The sequence below is a fragment of the Micropterus salmoides genome, unplaced genomic scaffold, assembly GCF_014851395.1.
Source record: "Micropterus salmoides isolate LMB-PRFRI ecotype aquatic unplaced genomic scaffold, ASM1485139v1 Ms_hic_scaffold_14, whole genome shotgun sequence".
In the NCBI taxonomy this organism is placed as follows: Eukaryota; Metazoa; Chordata; class Actinopteri; order Centrarchiformes; family Centrarchidae; genus Micropterus; species Micropterus salmoides.
The window spans coordinates 29233141-29252726 of NW_024040485.1; the positions used below are offsets into that span (position 1 = coordinate 29233141).

The 19586-nt window shown below is 40.7% G+C and overlaps 1 protein-coding gene and 3 non-coding genes across 5 annotated transcripts in view; all 4 read right to left on the reverse strand.

Moving 5' to 3' along the window:
• Positions 1-630: 630 nt before the first annotated feature.
• pdca (phosducin a) overlaps positions 631-19586 on the reverse strand; it is a 23642-nt gene continuing 4686 nt past the window's right edge. The window contains exons 1-6 of one of the 2 annotated variants that reach the window (XM_038718902.1): positions 6817-6914; positions 3565-3625; positions 3247-3383; positions 2793-3012; positions 2497-2609; positions 631-1154 (exon numbers count right to left, since the gene is read on the reverse strand). In XM_038718902.1, the coding sequence (XP_038574830.1) occupies positions 966-1154; positions 2497-2609; positions 2793-3012; positions 3247-3383; positions 3565-3613 (708 nt within the window). In that variant the 5' untranslated portion in view covers positions 3614-3625; positions 6817-6914 and the 3' untranslated portion in view covers positions 631-965. Of the gene's footprint in view, positions 1155-2496; positions 2610-2792; positions 3013-3246; positions 3384-3564; positions 3626-6816; positions 6915-19586 lie in introns of those variants that run through there. The other variant, XM_038718901.1, reaches the window with a different exon arrangement.
• On the reverse strand, positions 9845-9915 carry trnag-gcc. The gene has a single exon. It is a non-coding gene; the product is annotated as a tRNA-Gly (tRNA).
• Positions 10898-10969, reverse strand: trnad-guc. The gene has a single exon. It is a non-coding gene; the product is annotated as a tRNA-Asp (tRNA).
• On the reverse strand, positions 11151-11221 carry trnag-gcc. The gene has a single exon. It is a non-coding gene; the product is annotated as a tRNA-Gly (tRNA).

The window sequence follows — 19586 nt, forward strand, 5'->3', positions numbered from 1 at the left end:
TCAGTGACTTAGTTTTGTTTAATAAAAATAATGGAACACCTGATGACCATGTTCTCCTAATTTATTCTTACAGATTTTAGTCATGAATGTGTAAAACAGGTCCAATGGGCTTTAATCACATTATTATATGGGGTGAAAGGTAGTGATTACCAATCTTATTGAGTGTCACATACCGAATGAATAGTTCCCCATCTTTGAGGCACGGTAGTATGATAGCAGAGCTAATCATAACGGGCCCATATTAACACCACATAAAAAACAAATACTGTGCATTTACTAAATAACTATCAATATAGGATAAGTTACCTTAGTTCATTGACATAAGATGAGGTAAGTTTTTGTTTGCATCAGGCACATTTATATTTTGTGAGAAAACAAATATCCACCAGCTGGTTAAAACTGAGAAACTTCTGTAAATGTTGAGTGGTATAGACTGGCGATGGTTCAGAACCTAATGGAAAAGTTGGCCATGGTAGATACACTCCCCTCCATGCTAACATAATGCTCCACATACACTATGTGCCTGTTGAAGGACTTTATTCAGATGGTGGCTATGTTATAAGATCTGATATCTATCATTACATATTCATCATATAGTTTCTTGTACAATATTAGACAGACACAGACAACTTTGCTAGAGTATTTTTTATTGGAAAGCAGTATTTCTGCACATACTTTCCCACACCATGTGGTCTAACTGTTTCTAAATACAATCTGGTGGGTTTTTTACTATTATGTGTGTTTAACTCATTTGTTTGTGTGTGTCATGAGTGAGACACTGTCCCACTTGTCGTTCTCCCCTCCTTTCTTTTTGTCCACACTTCCTTTCTTCTGCACTCCCTTCCATTGTCCCCTCTTCCTCTTTCCTCTTTCTCTACTTTATTCCACTTCCCTCTACTACAATTCCTCCTTTTGTCCCCTTCTCTCAACTATCATCCTCTTCTCTTTTGTCTTTCCTTCTCTTTCTATTCCACGTCGCCTCCCTCATCCTCATCCTCAGCACAGGCTGTGAACTCCTTCTCAGGTAACAGGCCGTATCCATTGAGAAACGCCTCCACATCCGTTGCAAAGAAGTCTTCATTGAAGTGTTTGGTAACAGCCAGGAAATTACCCAGTAACTCACCAGCTTTGTAAACCAGCAAGGCAGGAAGAACCTGGAAGGATATAAACAGGAATCAAACTGTATTTGTAGGCTGTCTGTGATGCTGATCTTTTAACAGTGACAGTGGTTTTAATATAGTCAGTGCTCAGCATCTGGTAACAATCTTTAACTCTTTTCAATAACAAGAAGTTTAAGTCAATGCCGGTGTAAACATGAAGCAGATTGTCCTTCCGTAGTTACAGAAGATTTGGTGAAAGAATAAAGAAATACAGACGAAGAATCACACCAGATATTTCTTATGCATGGACCAACAATGAGCTGGAACTGTTACTGAATGTAACACGGGAGGTAAAAGCAGCTGTGGCGGCGGAAAACAGACTCACCGTAAAGTGACATGCACAGTACGAGTGTTATGTGCACGTACAAAATATTTTAATAAAAACACCAAATCAAAAACTGTCAGTAGCATTGTGTTTCTACTTTGCATGACTCATGAGACCCAATCAGAGAGCCAAACGTGAGCGTCTGCGTCATCGTTTCTAAAGTCCTCCGTTTTTGGCCATCTGCAGTAAAACACTCTCCGGAGTTTTAATACGAAAAACGGGGTTGGCAGCGTTTTCAAACTTCTACGTGTTTTAGGTCTTCGTTTTCACCATTTTAGTCTGGACGGGAGGTGCAAACGTAGCAAAAGTCTCGGTTTTAAAATGAAAACGCTGCAGTGTGCATGGGGCCTGAGAGGTTGTAATTTGTTTAATACAGCCTCTAAGTATACTGAAAATCAGCTGCATTTTATTACAAATAAAATCCATTTAGTTTATCCAAGTGGTTATTTTTACTACTTCTGTCAAGCTTTCCATTCCAGCATGATGCAATGATAACAGTGGCAGATTTACCGCTTGATTTTCATAGGGAAAGGGGTCTTACTATACATTTGAAGACTACATATAGAGTGTTTCCAACAGGAAGAAACCAGGGGTTACTGTAGGATAGTTCCACAGTCAAGCTACAGTAAATACATAGAAGAGAATCACTATGTGATGTTGTTTCCTCATGTTTTGGTCAAAAATACAAAGGTGTATTACAGCCATTGTAGATAAAAAAAAAAATAAGGCAAAAACAACTCACACAACAGAGATTAAACTGGTAAATTAAAAAAAATGTATATATATTTCTTCCTAAGTTTTACTTTCAAAAGTCATTGAAGACAGGTAGATACGAGTGACTGCAACATGTGTCACATCTTAGTCAATTAACCTCTCATAACCTCAGTTCTTCATAGCAGTGTGGCTAGCACTACTAGAAATTACACTGCTAATATTACAGCCCAAGTCTACTCTAGTATTATACAATAATATAAATTTCTTTGCTGTTTTTGTTTTTAACAGTTTACTAACCTCAGAGGAGAAGCGCTCAGCAGCACCTGTTGCCACAGCATCAATGCGACAAAATTTAACACTGGGGTACTCCGAAGCCAGACAGTCCAGACATGAGTTCAGCTGTTCACAGCCTGACAAAGACAAATAATGCGTGCATAACTATTTGCAAAGAGCAGTGTAGTGAACTATCCCACAGGAATACACATTTTTGGAGTACATATTGTAGCATGTATGTTCATCAATGAGACTATACCGTAGTCGTACCATGAGTCACTGAGCCAAGACTTAAAAACGCATGATAAAAAAAACCTAACCTTTGACACCGTGCTGGTAGATGTGGACTACCACTGGGGTCAACCGATGTTCCTTCTCTATCACTTCCAGGAAGGCTTCTCCACTTTCAAGCTCGTAGACAACTTCAAACGTCGGACCAAAGCTCAGGCGCTCGTGCATTTCCTGCATGCACTGTTTTCTGTAGCGTTTCAGGCAACGTTCATCCTCGTCTTGGATGAGTTCGTACTCCTGCACACTCATCTACAGGTAAGGAAAATATACTGTACATTACTGCTTCGCTTTTTTGTTCCATTTAAATGTATTCTGTTGTCAGATGCACAAATGACTTACAATCCAAGTCACAATAGACTGCTGTTGTGTACCATATATTTTAGATTTTTAGGCACATATCTGTGCACCATGTCTATTGTCTTCCTGTCATTAACTATAAAACCTGTCAATTGGTTTGAAGTTCTGTGAGTCGTTTCCATTCACCTTTCTGTTGAGTCTCTCCTTGTCATCCTCTCGTGGACTGGACATTTGTCTGAGCAGCTCTCTTTTTCTTTGGGGGGCAGTCTGATCTACACTGTCCAACTTAAACCTTCGCCAGTCATTAATTACGCCTTTTGGACCTGCAGACACAAAGAAATGCCCATGAAAACATTACCTCATGAAGACAAATTTAAATATACATTTTGAGTCAGAATTGTATGTCTGTTGTGATGATTTACAAAAGCTACACTATACTAATGAGGCCAGGCTGCCATTTTAGCAATTCATGTCGACTGCATCTTTCTGACTTATGCCTCTAACCTGTGTGATTGGCAGGCAACTCCTCTTCTTCTTGGGTAGAGCCAGACATCCTCGTAGCAGCCTGTAATACAGAGAACATTCAAACCATATAACCTGAACATGCCCACATAGAGAGCAGGTGAGGTGGCCATTGAAAGCCATATTACAAGTCCATCTAAATTACAATTCTTAAAGGAAAATTCTGGTTTGTTTCAACCTGGCATATTTGCCATAAATTTTGCTATTGTGGATCCATGATATGTGCATAACTTCGCACTTCCATCTCCGTTACAGAGATTTGTGGAAACGAGGACTTGCACAATACAACCTATATTGGAACAAGCTATGAAAACCTCCCATAGCTTTCCAAATAAACATGGTTTTTACAATAATTTAAAACTCTTGTAAGTCTGTGACAGAAATAAGCTGCCTGGAACAGCCATTATGGCTAACTGCGTAAGGATCTATGTTCGGAAGTGGCGAGTGCCACAACCAATAGAGCCCCAATAGCCACGTTTATGGGAAATATGCCAAGGTGAAATGAACTGGAATTATCTTTTAATGCCTAATGATGGTTATGGTTCTTTAGTAAATTGTGTGCTCAGAGTATGTGGGACTTAATAACTTTTTACTTGATCTCATTCTCCTTCGCAACTATCCTACAGGCAGGGAAGGGATTTTTTAGCTTACCTGCCATGTTGGCTGGTAGATGAAATAATCCACCGACCATGCATATTTTTTACCAGACAAATTAATAAATTGCCTTTTGTGTTACACATACATTTGTTTTTGTCCTTTTAATTGAGATAATAAGGTATTATGTCAAATCCAAACTTAAATAAGAGGCCAGAGTGAAATTTGAAGCATATTATTGCTATTAAATGTACTTGAAACGTAACAGTAAATTGTTTTATAAACTTACAAGATTGCTTATTAATCATTCAACTTAAATCTCAACGCTGCTCACTCTTGTCATGCTTTATCATTCAACTTAAACCTCCTCTTCAGACTGCTCACTTTCACCCTTTTCTGGCCTCCTGGTTGTGACAGAGTCCTGGTGCCACAACATCACAGCTTTTGTGGGATCGACATTTTTTTATACAGCCTATGGATCGTACTCCTTGATCTCTGAGGAGGCCAGAAGAAGATCTGACAGTGGATCAGACACTAGACTGGACCTCTAACTATCCAGCTCAGTTTTCACTCACACTTCTGCCGGCTTGCTGCACTTTATGTAAGGTATGGAGCAGATTTTATTCGCCTCTGAGCAGGGAAAGTTGGTGACAGAATGAGACAGAGGAACGGAATAAGCTGTTTGTGAAAAGCCACAGCCGACATGCCGCGGCACGCCGCTGGTTTCGGTAAAGCCTGACCGCTATGTGAAAGCGCACATGGTTGCGGGATAAAGGCTTTTCCCATGGGATAAAGCTACAAACTTTTGTTTCGGTATGAATAAGCGAATGCGACATATATGCAGATTTTCTTTCCGCGCTGATCTCCCTATGAAAGCGCCTACACTCTCCCCTCTTTTCCTCCCGACTCCTGTCCCCTAACGCCCACCCCTTACAAATCTATGCCAATCAAACAAAAGTAACATGAAAAGAACATAAACAACAACCAATGAACCCACCTAATCCGTGTGTTACACGATTTTAGATTCCTTGGTACATCCAGGACCAATTTAAGTGCGACACACAACCAACAACAACGCCGATCTGCAGCCAATTACCGTCAAATAGAAATTATATGGCGATATCATGCCGAATATATTTATCCGCCAATGTGTTTGGTTGCCTTCCAACATTTGGCAGCAAAACGGAAAATCCACCTGCATTTGGCGGGTGTTAATTTCCATCCCTGCCTACAGGGCTGTAGTTGATTGTATACATTTTTCTATCTCAATTGCATGATACATGTATCATTTGTACAGGTGTGCAAAGTAAAGTTTGGGCTGGACTGGGTATAAATCCTGTTGTTTACCACTGATGTGTTGGATGTTGACAATGCTTTCCAAGTTAACTTCATTGTGAGTTTGATTTGGAGCTATCCTTATTTCATGATTTCATGACATGGCATTCTTTGCATATTGCAAAAAAAACCAAAACAATTTAATTATTAGTATTCAGCACTTGGACACTTCCAAACCAAAGTATCGGCATAATTTTGTGTGTGTACATGTGCATGGGTCCATGCAGTTGGGCACACTTTGTCACAACCACTTACTGTGATCCAGGCTCAAGTTTACTTATCAGATTATGCTGAGATTACCAGGAGTCTGACATAGACACGGGCCTAGGACATCTTATTATGTGCGTGTGTGACATGACATATTTTGCTAGCTCAGCCTGTCATTCTGTTTTCCATTTTATAACCCAAACAAGTTTTATTCTATTGATGTGATCCTGAAAATATAAGATTACAGACAGACTAAATTTTTAGAGAGAAAAGGAGAGACTGTTATGCAATAAGCATTATCACTGATTAAATAGATTCTAATTCTTGAATGGAATTCTGCAATGTCAAATCATCATTTGTTATTCTTAGCACACATGACCTCTCTTTTTCTTTTGTCAAAGTAATCAAAATGTAGTATGAATGCTTCCATTAAATTAGAGAAAAAAACATCAGCAATTATGATGTCGATGTTAGTAGCTGAGTGAGCACTGGCGCTCTCAGTAACAAGGACCACACTCATGAGGAAACCACTAGTCCCCTCAATATACTAGTAAAGGCCACACTGAAAGCTATTAGGCTGTTAGAGCTGAGCTGTTAATGACAACAGGGTCCTAATCAACACTACGACAGTCACAAAACGCCCATTTGTATGAGGCAGCAAATTTGTTCATGTTATCGAACCAATACATTTCTTGCATGGTTGATTTTAATTAACTCAAATGCAGTTCAGAAAGTGGATTTTGACCTTCATATGCAATGGTTTTACACATGGCATAACATGACTTGAAAAGTATCTGAATACACTTTATAATGTAAGCATATGAGCAAATGATTTTACAAACACAATGACTATTTAAGCATATGTAAATAGATTTAAGCATATATATCACCGTGTGGCACTTAGGAAAAAATAACACATTCTCGGTTACCTGCGAATAATTTAGTACTGCAACAAGAAAATCTCATTGACATAGACAAAATAAACTCAATAAATTCACCTTTTTGTCAACAGCAACAAAGACACAGATGAGTAGAGTACTAGATGTAAGAGAACAAATATCTGCATGGTACCTAACTACAACAGCCGTAAATTCTTACCTTTGTGTCTTTAGTGAGAACTGGGTGTCAGTTTCTTGCAGCTTATTTGTTATCTTATGTCAATCTAGGCATTCGCTGAGTAGTGTTTCCACATATGGAGAACTGACAGGAGAGAGGGGAACACAAGTTTAGAAAAGGGTGGGGAGAGAGATGAGGGAATAAGCTGTATCTTCTTCACTGTCATCTTCATAATCACCGTCACTGTAATATTATGTTGTCTAATATGATTAGGTTTAATACCAGGCTCAGTGTTATGGATTAGTAACAGCACAGTAGACAAAGTAAGACAACATTCTTTCAAATTTGCAATGATACATATTGACAGCCGTAATAAAACGTCCAAATAGACCGATAGTCTAATACTTCCAGTGTAAGTGTAACTTTTGAGGTGTATCTGTTAAACTGTGAAATAATTATTTAGTTGCCAGGTTTATTTTTCGGGATTTTACCAGCCATTTTTTCAGTCACCTTCCTCAAATTTTTATGCATGATGTACTAGTGCTGTTGCGATAACCCCAAATTTAAATAAGATTGGCCAAGATCCACAGGCACACATATTAAGCTATATGCCACCAAATTCCTTCATTTATCAAAAATAATCTGTAAAAACAAAACAAAAATGGCAATAATGTTGCATACCTCACTGTTGAGCCACAACAAATCACCTCAAGCGAAATTACTTCACCGTGACAGCCCTATTACTTTCCGCGTCCGCGAGTATGCTATGGTCCGTGTGACGAAAAAAATCATCATCAGAGGGGGTACGGGTACGGTCTGTGCGGACAGCAACTGGCGCTACCAGGGCAGCAACCAATCTACTGTGCATGTGTGAAACATTTCCGCCAAGCCGACTGCAGAAAGTAGTAGAAGTGGTCCATGTCCGCGGGGTCCGCAGCTGTCCGTGTCCGCTCCCGAGTATATACGAGTCTTAACAGTAACATTTGGAACAGGATTTTTGAGTTTGGTGTGCAACTTCCAAGGTTCAGTAGTATGCCCTGTAACCCAAACACTTGCCTATTTATGTCTACTACTCGCACACGTGGAACAGAAAGCGAGCGAGTTTTGGTAGCGTACCAGTTGTTTTCTATCGGCTGTAGCATGCTAGTCGGCTCAGCCCAGTTATTTGAGCTCATGTAGTCTTGCTGCCCACAAATAACAAACAAAAATGAAATTATTTACTACCATAGATGTCTATCCGATAGTGCTGTAGCTAAATGTTAAGTGATTCTCTCAACATTTAATGTCTCAATATAACAGAGAAATCCTATGCTAACTTCAGTTTTCTCAAATTGATCATCTTGATGATCTTGCTACAGGCTCACCACGAATAACACTCACACAAAATAAGATAATAAAACAAAGAAGGACTCCATGGTATAACCTCCAACATTACATACAAATTGTTTATAATTGCACCAAGTGTGTGCACATCCAGGCAACAGTATGCAGGTGCAAGACAAAAATATCACTACTGCACACTGTCTGCACACTGTCCCACCAACTCCAGATACATTTGTATTGACGGCAATGTTTGGATCTATGAGTACAGATCAAAACATTGCCTTCAATAGCTGTTTTTTGTTGGAGTCTAATGCTGTGCTCACCTTTATCCTTTGTGTCCTGCATTATTATAATACCTACTTTCACTAGGACAACTGCAGAATCAACCTGGTCAAATTCGAGTGAAGCTTAAAAGGATAAAGACCAGTTTTAGTACACTGAATGCAATGTTGTCAACTTTACCAGTTACTTTACTATTACTGTACTTAAGTATTTCATTTGTGTTCTCTTCAATATTTAGTTATCAAAGACATTACACCTACATTAAATCAGATGGGCTGATACTTTATGACATACACCAGTAACAAAACATTTGTTGTTTTTGAGAACTGTGAGCTGCATTTGTTGAATGAAATGTACTCACCAAAAGTCAATTTTAATTTATTATAACAACACTTACCTTCACTTCCACAAAAAGCAGCAGGCTCAACATGGTCACATTCAAATTAATCTTGAAAAGGTAAAGAGGATGGGAGAAATTAGACATGGATGAATACATCTCGGTCAGTAATTTACATACTAGTAAACAACACTGTCATGATAAAAAGAAAGCTTTGCATTGGCATCACTAGGCGGGAGAATCCGATGTTGTAATAACTCTGCCAGCTATCCACGCTACAAAAAGGCAAATAATCTGACATGTTGGTAACATTATATCAGACTATTAATATAAGATAGATAGATTGATAGATAAGATACTAACTGATGTTAGCTATCTAATCACAATACAAATCCAGACTGCGCTGATTAGCTAGCTAATGTTAGCTAGCTAATGTTAGCTAGCTATTGAGCACTTGACTATCAACATTGAGTTGTAAAGAGCAATATTATGTTAGCTAATACATGCAAATTACAGTTAAAAATGTGTGTCAATTAGCACAAACATGAATACTGTTGTCAAACAATAATCATTTAGTGATACTTTACCTTGGATGTGGTATCTTGTGGCTCCTGGTGGCTAATTGCTTCTAACTTCCAGAGATGCTATGTCAAACAAATGGAGGGAGGGGCGTAAGGCCTGGGGCAGCAGATCCGCAGTTTAATAGACACTTTTACAGCCAACAGTGTTACGGTTTTGGTCTGTTGTCTGTCTGTTTGGTCCATGTGTCTATCTTTTTTCTGAAGTTGTCTGTGTCTAGTTTTGCTTCCTTTTAAAACTTTTTAAGGACCGGTGGGAACCGCGGCCTACTGATTTATGTTTTGTTCTGTCCTCGCCAGTCCATTGTTTGTATTTGTCTATATTCATTACTGGAGTTTCCGCCTGAATACCTGCCAGTCTATTATTTAGTCATTTTGGTTTAATATGTTATTTTGTCAGTGACTACTTTAGATCACTTTGTTGGACTGTTCCTTAGGTTTTTATGAGGAATCGGCCACTATGTCTGTTCACTTTGTTTTGCTTAATTGATTATTTTAAATAAGGATTCACGTCCCCTGCAGTTAACAGCCAAGACATGAAAAAGTCAGCTGCATTGGCCGGGAATCGAACCCGGGCCTCCCGCGTGGCAGGCGAGAATTCTACCACTGAACCACCAATGCTTGCATAGAGAGCACTGTGAGTTTCTTCATTCTGGAGTAGATGGAGGAAGGAATATCTAGAAGACATGTGAAGATTGAGATAAAGATGAAGATGGACTGGTGTGGAATGTCAAAACATAAATGGGAACTAGAAATCTAGGGAAGGAGGGTCATAAAGTCAGTAATCCATCCATTATTGAACCAGTGTTTCCCACAGAATGACACTGTATTTGTGGTGGTAGCTGACAGGGGTCCAGGAGTGGGTCTGTGATGAATTTGAGGTGGGACAACACAAGGTGCTCAAAATACTTCATTACCACAGAGGTCAGTGAGACGGGTCTGTAATCATTTAGTCCTGTGTTCCTTGTTTTTTGGGATGATGGTGGTGGATTATTTGGTGGATTTGAAGCAGACCGGCACATGGCATGTCTCCTGTTAGGTGTTAAAGATATTTGTGAACACCGGAGACAGCTGATAATCACAGTGATCCTCGGTGGATGGGTAGCCAGAGTCTGGCCCAGCTGCTTTGCGGTGGCTCTGCCTCTTGTCTGCTGACGTTCCTCTCTGAGATTGAGAGAGAGGGGGAGGGGTAAAGTGAGCTGGTGAACTGGGCCTTACGACTTAAAAGGAGGAGTCACGGGGGGATGGTGTCCAGAATGTCCCATTGTTTCCCAAAGCAACAGCTGATCTGGCCAGGCGAGAGTTGTTGACGGAGAGTTGTTGGGGGGTTTGGGGTTTGTAGTTGGTGACCTGTTTGAAGTGGTGTCGTTTGCACAGATCTGGTGTTTTAGTCTCTGTGAGTACAGTCGTTTAGGTTCTTGCAACTCCTTGCTAAACCTGTATATTAACATCTAAATATGCCTCCACCATTTCCATTCTGTTTTATTGTATTGTTTTTTTCCTTTCATAAATCTCCAAAATAAATCTTCAAATGCGCGGGTATTATTTCAGCAGACCACTGTAGTTATGCATGACAAATTTGGATGGGGTAAAAACGAAGTCTCTCCCCGTCGGGGAATCGAACCCCGGTCTCCCGCGTGACAGGCGGGGATACTCACCACTATACTAACGAGGAGCGGTTTTTCCCATGATCAGCACTGTTTATGAATGTATGTACGTCTGCAGCGTTGTGTTGTTTTGACAGTAAAGGGTGGTAACACTGAATTATTAAGAAAACCATAAAATACAACTGGTCAAAAGCGAAATTAAGTGACAATATCTTTCGTAACAGCCATTAATTGGAATAAAAGACCTGTTGCATTGGCCGGGAATCGAACCCGGGCCTCCCGCGTGGCAGGCGAGAATTCTACCACTGAACCACCAATGCGTACATGAGGAACACCTCAACCTTTAGTTATATGAATGTGACATCCTGAGTTACAGGCTTGTAATTCCATTTCAACACATTTGTTCAAGGCAGGCGGCTGCTGTTGCATAGCTCCGTATTAGCTGGTAGCTTAACGCAGATGTGATTTTTTGCTGGAAGATCATGAACTTGATAATGTTAATGCCGGATAACGTTTTAGACACACTAAAATTAGCTTTGTTAAACGAAGCTACTCTTCATCAAGAAAAACCTGCCACCTTACCTCAAGAAGTAGAATGGGCTTGTCTAGTGTTTAAATATTTATAATCCACTTTGCACATCTGCAATTCTTGGTGCATTTGTTGTTGTTAAAGTTCTACAGTTAACATATGGGCTATGTCAGTCTTTGTTGCACTTGTTCTGAATGCACTTTCTTGTAGTAGTCCTACAGAGAAAAATTTAAAATGCACTTGACCTAAATGCACTTTGTTTTATGAGAGAACATTTAATTTTAAAACCTTTATGCAGGCCAGTAGGCCTGTACATTATAAGACGCAATATTTTTTGCTTCTTTTAGCAACTCGGTTCTTGCTGTAGGGTCAAAATTAACACGCTGTTCATGGCAAGCAGTTTTTCTTTACTTGGGAGTGGCATCTGGTAAAACAGTTATAATTAATCAAATATTACTAATATTGGATAGTTACCAAGTGAATTTACAAATTGGTACATTACTGTCTATGAAGATTCTCAGTCATCCATCTCATAGTTATCCAACGAAGGTTAAAGTCAAGGGCAACTGGACTTGGTTGAAGATACTGGAAGACGTTTCGTCCCTCATGCAAAGGACTTCCTCAGTTCTGGCTGACTGGCAGGGAAACTCAGCTATTTAACATCAGTAATAATAATAATAATAATAATCCTTATTTGTAGAGCACTTTTCAAAAACAAGTTACAAAGTGCTTTAACAAGTGTAAAGAATAATACAAAAAACAAGTTAAGAGCATGAAAAATTAATATAAAATTAGTAAAATACAATAAAATAAAAGGGATAAAATAAAGTCAAATAAGATCGGGAAAAGCTCTCCTATAAAAGTATGTTTTAAGAAGGGACTGACTCAGCCGACCTGATTTCCTCGGGCAGGCTGTTCCAGAGCCTCGGGGCCCTGACAGCAAACGCTCTGTCCCCTTTAGTTTTCAGTCGAGACTCTGGAGACAACAGACCTCTGCCCGAGGATCTCAAGGTACGTGCTGGTGCGTATGGGACTAAAAGGTCAGAAATATAACAAGGCGAGAGGCCATGAAGATCTTTAAAAGTGATCAATAGAATTTTAAAGTCAATCTAAAACATACTGGGAGCCAGTGTAATGAAGCTAAAATAGGAGTAATGTGGTCATATTTCTTTGTTCTGGTTAAAAGCCTGGCAGCTGAGTTCTGGACAGTCTGGAGTCGATCAATAGATTTTTGGGTTAAACAGGTGAAAAGGCTGTTGCAATAATCCAGGCATGATGAGATGAAGGCGTGTAAAATGGTCTCGGTGTCCTTAAAAGTTAACATAGATCGAATTTTTGCTATATTTCTAAGTTGATAAAAACATGATTGAACAAGCTTTGTGGTGTGCTGCTCGAAATTTAAATTACTATCAAACCAAACACCAAGGTTCTTTGCCACAGGCTTAATGTGATTTACTAGGGAACCAGCAGATGGCAGTATTTGATTTGCCATCTGCTGAGACCCGATGACCGGGATTTCTGTTTTGTCTGAGTTCAGCTGGAGGAAATTATTTGACATCCATTTTTTAACTTCACAAAGGCAGTTGTTAAGTGAACTCAGCATTCCAGGGTCTGTGGATCTGACGGGCAAGTAGATTTGTGTGTCATCAGCATAAATATGAAAAGAAATGCAATGTTTATGGATAATATGTCCAAGGGGAAGCAGATACAAGGAAAACAAAATGGGTCCTAAGACCGACCCCTGAGGCACACCATATTTAACAGGACAGAATGCGGAGACATAGTTGTTTACAGACACACAAAACTTCCTATTTGACAGGTAGGATGAAAACCATTCTAGGGCAGTGCCAGAGATCCCCACCCAGTGCCTCAGTCTGTCTAACATGATGTTGTGATCAATGGTGTCAAAAGCAGCGCTAAGGTCCAGGAGTACCAGGACTGAGCACATGCCTTCATCAGCAGACATTAAAAGGTCATTGGTGACTTTAAGCAGGGCAGTCTCAGTGCTGTGGTACTTCCTAAAACCAGACTGAAACTATTCAAATATTTTGTTATTTTCCAGTACAGTGAGCAGCTGTTTGGACACAATTCTTTCTAAAATCTTTGCAATAAAAGGCAGTTTTGAAATTGGTCTAAAATTATGTGGGAGGGAGGGATCTAAACCAGGTTTCTTTAAAAGTGGGTTCACGCAAGCCGTTTTAAAATAATCAGGGACACAACCAGTAGATAGGGAGCTGTTGAAAACAGAGATTAAATGGGGCCCAACAGAATCTATTACTTTCAGTAAAAATTTTGTAGGTATTACATCAAGTGGGCTGGAGGACACTCTCATTTGTGATACTGTTTTTAAAAGCTCAGACAAGTCGATGGGATAAAACTGGTTAAAACTCTCTTGTTGCTGGTGAGGAACCTCTGAGTAAGAGGCCGCGGGGGTGGGGTAATAGAGGCTCTGATTGACACCACCTTATTGGTAAAATAAGATAAAAACAATTCACAGTCATCATTACTTCCAGCTGAGGCACAAGGAGGGGTTGGGTTTACCAGCTGATCCACAGTCTTAAACAGAAACCTGGGATTGTGTTTATGTGTAGTAATGAGTTCAGAAAAATAGTGTGTTCTCGTATCCTTAACCATGTTATTGTAGTTAATTAATAAATCCTTCAGACTGAGGTAATGGACATGGAGACTGGATTTTTTCCATCTGCGCTCTGCTTTCCTGCATTCTCTTTTTAGGCTGCGAATGCTGTCATTTATCCAGGGTTGCTTACTAGCTTTAGACGTAGGCCTAACCTTTAGAGGAGCAGTAATATTTATTGACGACAAGCAGATATGATTGAAGTGATCGACCAGATTGTTGGTGTTGGAATCAGACAGGTGTTGGCTTTGGCTCTGAAAGAATGCGCAAAACTTTGAAACACTTTGTTCATTAAAGATGCGAGAACACACGGAGCTTGGTGAGGCGGCATGAGTAACAGGTGAATCGCAGCTAAAAACAATACATCTGTGATCAGATATGGTCATGTCCACCAATTCCAGAGGAGATGCTGACACCCAGGGTAAAAACCAAGTCCAGTGTATGACCACGGTTATGTGTTTGCCCTTTGACATATTGTTTGAAGTTAAAAGAAGTGGCCATATTTAAAAAGTTAGTTGCATTAACATTGTTGGGGTCATCAACATGAATATTAAAATCGCCACAAAGAACAATTCTGTCATAATTTAAAACCAGAGTAGAGAAAAATTCAGGAAGTTCTGATAAAAATCCTCCAGGCGGTTTTGGGGGGCGATAAATTATAACAAATATGATAGGTTGCAGCCCTCCAACTTTAAGAATGAGAACTTCAAAGGAGTTAAATTCATCACAGCGTACTTGATAACATTTAACATTTTTCCTATACACGCTCACTAGCCCACCACCACGACCACTGACCCTCGGTTGACTAAAACAATCATATTGAGGCGGACACAGTTCAGCTAGCTGGCTATAGTCATTCATCTGCAACCAGGATTCAGTTAAAAACATAAAATCTAGATTTGCAGACAAGATAAAATCATTTAAGATAAAAGTCTTACTTGACAGTGATCTCACATTGAAGAGAGCCATTTTAAATGAGTTTGTTCTGGGTGCTGGAGTTGGTGCAGTTGTCCTAATCCTTAAGAGATTACTATTATTTCTGTGTGGGATGTGCACATTTCGGTTTACTGGTCTATGCGTGATGATGACAGGAATAGAAGTCTGGGGAACAGCGCTGGGAGCAGACAGCTTTACATGCCAGCAGGTGGAGACAGTTGTTTGTGGCAGTAAGGCAGAGATTTGTTCAGTGAGCGGTGGTGTGTCCAGGTGTGCTGCATGAATGATTAGTCATTCAGGTAAATCATGTGTGGACCGCACCACATGCTGTATGTGAGCAGCTAACATTTCTGAGCCCCGTTTGTTTGGGTAAAGTCCATCTGTCTTAAAAAGAGACATTCTTTGCCAGAAAATATTAAAATTATCCACATAACACACACGGTGAGCCCTGCAGGCGGACTGGAGCCAGTCGTGGAGGCCAAGGAGTCTACTGAAGCGGCCAGCACCGCGACCGACTGTGGGAATGGGACCAGAGATAAAAACGGACTTTCCACACTGCTTTAAAAAGTTAAAAAGACGGTTAAAATCTGATTTTGTCAGCTCAGATTGCCGAAGAGCTGTGTCATTTGTTCCGACATGGACTATCACTCTTGTGATGGAGGACGGGAGCAACGGCATCAGGTCCCGGAGTTTTTTTAAAATGTCAGCCGTGGTGGCACCGGGGAAGCAGTGAGTGGTAGGTCTGGTGTCTGCAGGCACTGTGCGCCGAAAGAGATCCGTATCAGGGAGACTCGAAGCCGCAGGTGCATCTGCTGGATGGACCGGAGTGTCGTTAGACAAGGCTGCATAGCGGTTGGAGAGGCCGATGTGCGGAGGAGAGGCAGCCCCATCCGAGCCTCTCTTAAAGCCACGGACCACTACTTCAGCCCAGGTTGACTGATGCTTCGGAGTCGAGCAGGATGAAAGCCTGGGAAGACTAGAGGGGTCCCAAAACACGGTGTCCTGGATGTTAGCGGTTGCGCTAAGAGAGACAATCTGTTTGGCTTGTACTGAAGCCACATCCATAAAGCCAGTCAGCAGGGAATCTTTCTCTTTGAGTTCCTCTGAAAGTCGTCGGATGTCTTCCATAAGGTCAGCAATCTTCTTGTTCGCTTTCTTAAGGAGTGAGCAGTCCTCATGGGGCAGAGTTATTTCGGCTATCAGAGATCTTGTGACAAGATGATGCAAGGCAATATACCACAACAGTACTCCTACAGCCCCTACTTCCAGTGGGGTCGTTGGCCAGGGTCATCGATACTGCTGGTTCGATAGTGTTCCTGGTTGCTGTAACGACAGTCGTTACAGTCGTTGGGACTACTGGTGGCCAAGACTGAACGACCATCGTTGGTATCTTCACCTGAGGTCAATAGGTTACGTTTGTTGAGTTTCCTGGGAAGTGATGAAAGAACAGCATTGTAAGTGGGGGATAAGTGGTGGCGTAGACCCCCTCCTCTGTTCAATGACGGCTTAACGGACGGATTACAACGTTGATTTATCTTTACTCAAGCTTCTCAGCATCTAGCTTCCGTGCTAGATGCATGAACACAAACATTTCAACATGTTGCTTCATATAGTTTTCATTTTAAATTTTCTTTAAGACGCAATATTTTTTGCTTCTTTTAGCAACTCGGTTCTTGCTGTAGGGTCAAAATTAACATGCTGTTCATGGCAAGCAGTTTTTCTTTACTTGGGAGTGGCATCTGGTAAAACAGTTATAATTAATCAAATATTACTAATATTGGATAGTTACCAAGTGATTTTACATGTTCTAAATATTTTTTGGGGCCTTTTTCTCATGATATTGTACAAATTGGTACATTATTGTCTATGAAGATTCTCAGTCATCCATCTCATAGTTATCCAACGAAGGTTAAAGTCAAGGGCAACTGGACTTGGTTGAAGATACTGGAAGACGTTTCGTCCCTCATCCAAAGGACTTCCTCAGTTCTGGCTGACTGGCAGGGAAACTCATCTATTTAACATCAGTGGGGTCGTTGGCCAGGGTCATCGATACTGCTGGTTCGATAGTGTTCCTGGTTGCTGTAACGACAGTCGTTACAGTCGTTAAGACTACCTGTGGCCAAGACTGAACGACCATCGTTGGTATCTTCACCTGAGGCCAATAGGTTACGTTTGTTGAGTTTCCTGGGAAGTGATGAAAGGACAGCATTGTAAGTGGGGGATAAGTGGTGGCGTAGACCCCCTCCTCTGTTCAATGACGGCTTCTCGACCCTGGTGTAGATGGCTTCCTTGACACCTCTTTCAAACCATCCATCTTCTCTGTCTAAAATGTGCACCTGGTGGTCCTCAAACGAGTGTCCTCTGTCCTTCAGCTGTAAGTAGACTGCAGAGTCTTGACCTGAGGAGTTGGCCCTTCTGTGTTGAGCCATGCATTTGTGGTACATTATTCAACTTCCTGTCAATGGATTTCAACATAAAAGTCCCAAAGTGGTCATTTGTTGATGGTCGCACCACATGATATTTCATAAAATGGACATTATCGGACAAAGTTTGCTTGTGTATTATTATGGAAAATAATATGATATAATATAAATTATATAAATATAATATAGATGCTTTGCGATTTTGAAGAGGACTACAAAACACTTCGGAAATCATGCTAAATAGGGCAAAACACAAGGAACCAATGTGCTATGTGTTTGAGACTAAATGCAAGATGGTAAAGTCTGAGGTTTGGGACTCCCAGCCCACCGTGATCCATAGGCCTCTGTAATGTCCGCAATTTTAGTTAGGGACGTTTGTTATTCCACAGAAAAGTGCTACAGGCAATTGTTTAAAGTATGCCTGAGGGATTTTAACTGGGAGAGCTTGCAACATATAATTAAACTTAGGGGCACATGTCATTTTTATTACATTGGCTTTGCCCCATAAAGACAGAAAAAGAGGAGCCCAGCGTTCAGTATCAGTCTTGAAATTTTCCAATAGGGGCTCGAAATTACACTTAATCATATCGGAAAAATTCAGAGGGAATGTAATCCCCAGATAGGTCATGCCTTTTTTTAGGCCAGGTAAAATGACAAGACTGGATATCCAGAAATTTTAGAGAAACAGTCAACCGTACGGAGCAGAGAGGGCAAAGAATGAACTAGTCTAGTGCCCCTACTGAGAACGAATGAAGGGGAAATAAAACCATTCGAGGAGACAGATTGGATGTAAAGAAGTTTGATCCAGTTGATAAACTTGTTGCCAAATCCAAAGTTCTCTAGGGTGGAGAACAGATAACCCCCCCCCATTATGTACAGTATACAAGTATGTCCCTGAATCTCCGACAGTATTAACACCACTCTTCCACCCTCATCTGTGCACTGCACTAATCTTGGTGGGCATTTAATGTATTCCAATGCTGCAACCCCATGGCTGACAAAGACAAGTGCATCATTATCATTAAAGCAAACACATAGAAACAAAGAAAAACAGAACAAAAATTTAATCTCAGACAACCTATTGTCATCAGCTGGCATCTCCCGAACATGATGCCACGAACATGAATTATTCTTAGGATCTTAACCCTTTAACTTAACGGCAACTCCAGAGACAGAGCACCGCACTGTGGTGTTATCATTACAGTTACTCTCAGTTCCAAAGAGAGGAAATATCAGACACTGTGTGCAAACGTGAAGCCATACTACTTTAAGCAATCACACGTTAAAATACGCGTTTCCCACATGAAAGGCCATATCGCCTTGCCTAGTTGAGAGAAATACTTAATCCTCTTTTACCCTTCTGCACTTGAACATGTAACTATATGAAAAACTAAATATGGTAAAGGTCTGTGCAATATCATGATATTGTACTGTATTTTTATACAAGCAGATGCATATTATAAATGTTTTTACAATATGGTAACATAATTGTAGTAAGATGTCTATGAAGATTCTCAGTCATCCAGGTCATAGTTATCCAACGAGGGTTAAAATGAAGGGCAACTGGACTTGGTTGAAGATACTGGAAGACGTTTCGTCCCTTATCCAAAGGACTTCTTCAGTTCTGACTGACTGGCAGGGAAACTCAGCTATTTAACCTCAGTGGGGTCGTTGGCCCGGGTCATCGATACCGCTGGTTCGTTAGTGTTCCTTGGTGTTGTGACGACAGTCGTTACAGTCGTTGAGACTACCTGTGGCCAAGACTGAACGACCATCGTTGGTATCTTCACCTGAGGACAATAGGTTACGTTTGTTGAGTTTCCTGGGAAGTGATGAAAGGACAGCATTGTAAGTGGGGGATAAGTGGTGGCGTAGACCCCCTCCCCTGTTCAATGACGGCTTCTCAACCCTGGTGTAGATGGCTTCCTTGACACCTCTTTCAAACCATCCATCTTCTCTGTCTAAAATGTGAACCTGGTGGTCCTCAAACGAGTGTCCTCTGTCCTTCAGATGTAAGTAGACTGCAGAGTCTTGACCTGAGGAGTTGGCCCTTCTGTGTTGAGCCATGCGTTTGTGTAGTGGTTGTTTAGTCTCCCCAATATACAGGTCTGTGCATTCCTCACTGCATTGGACCGCATACACTAGATTGCTTTTCTTGTGTT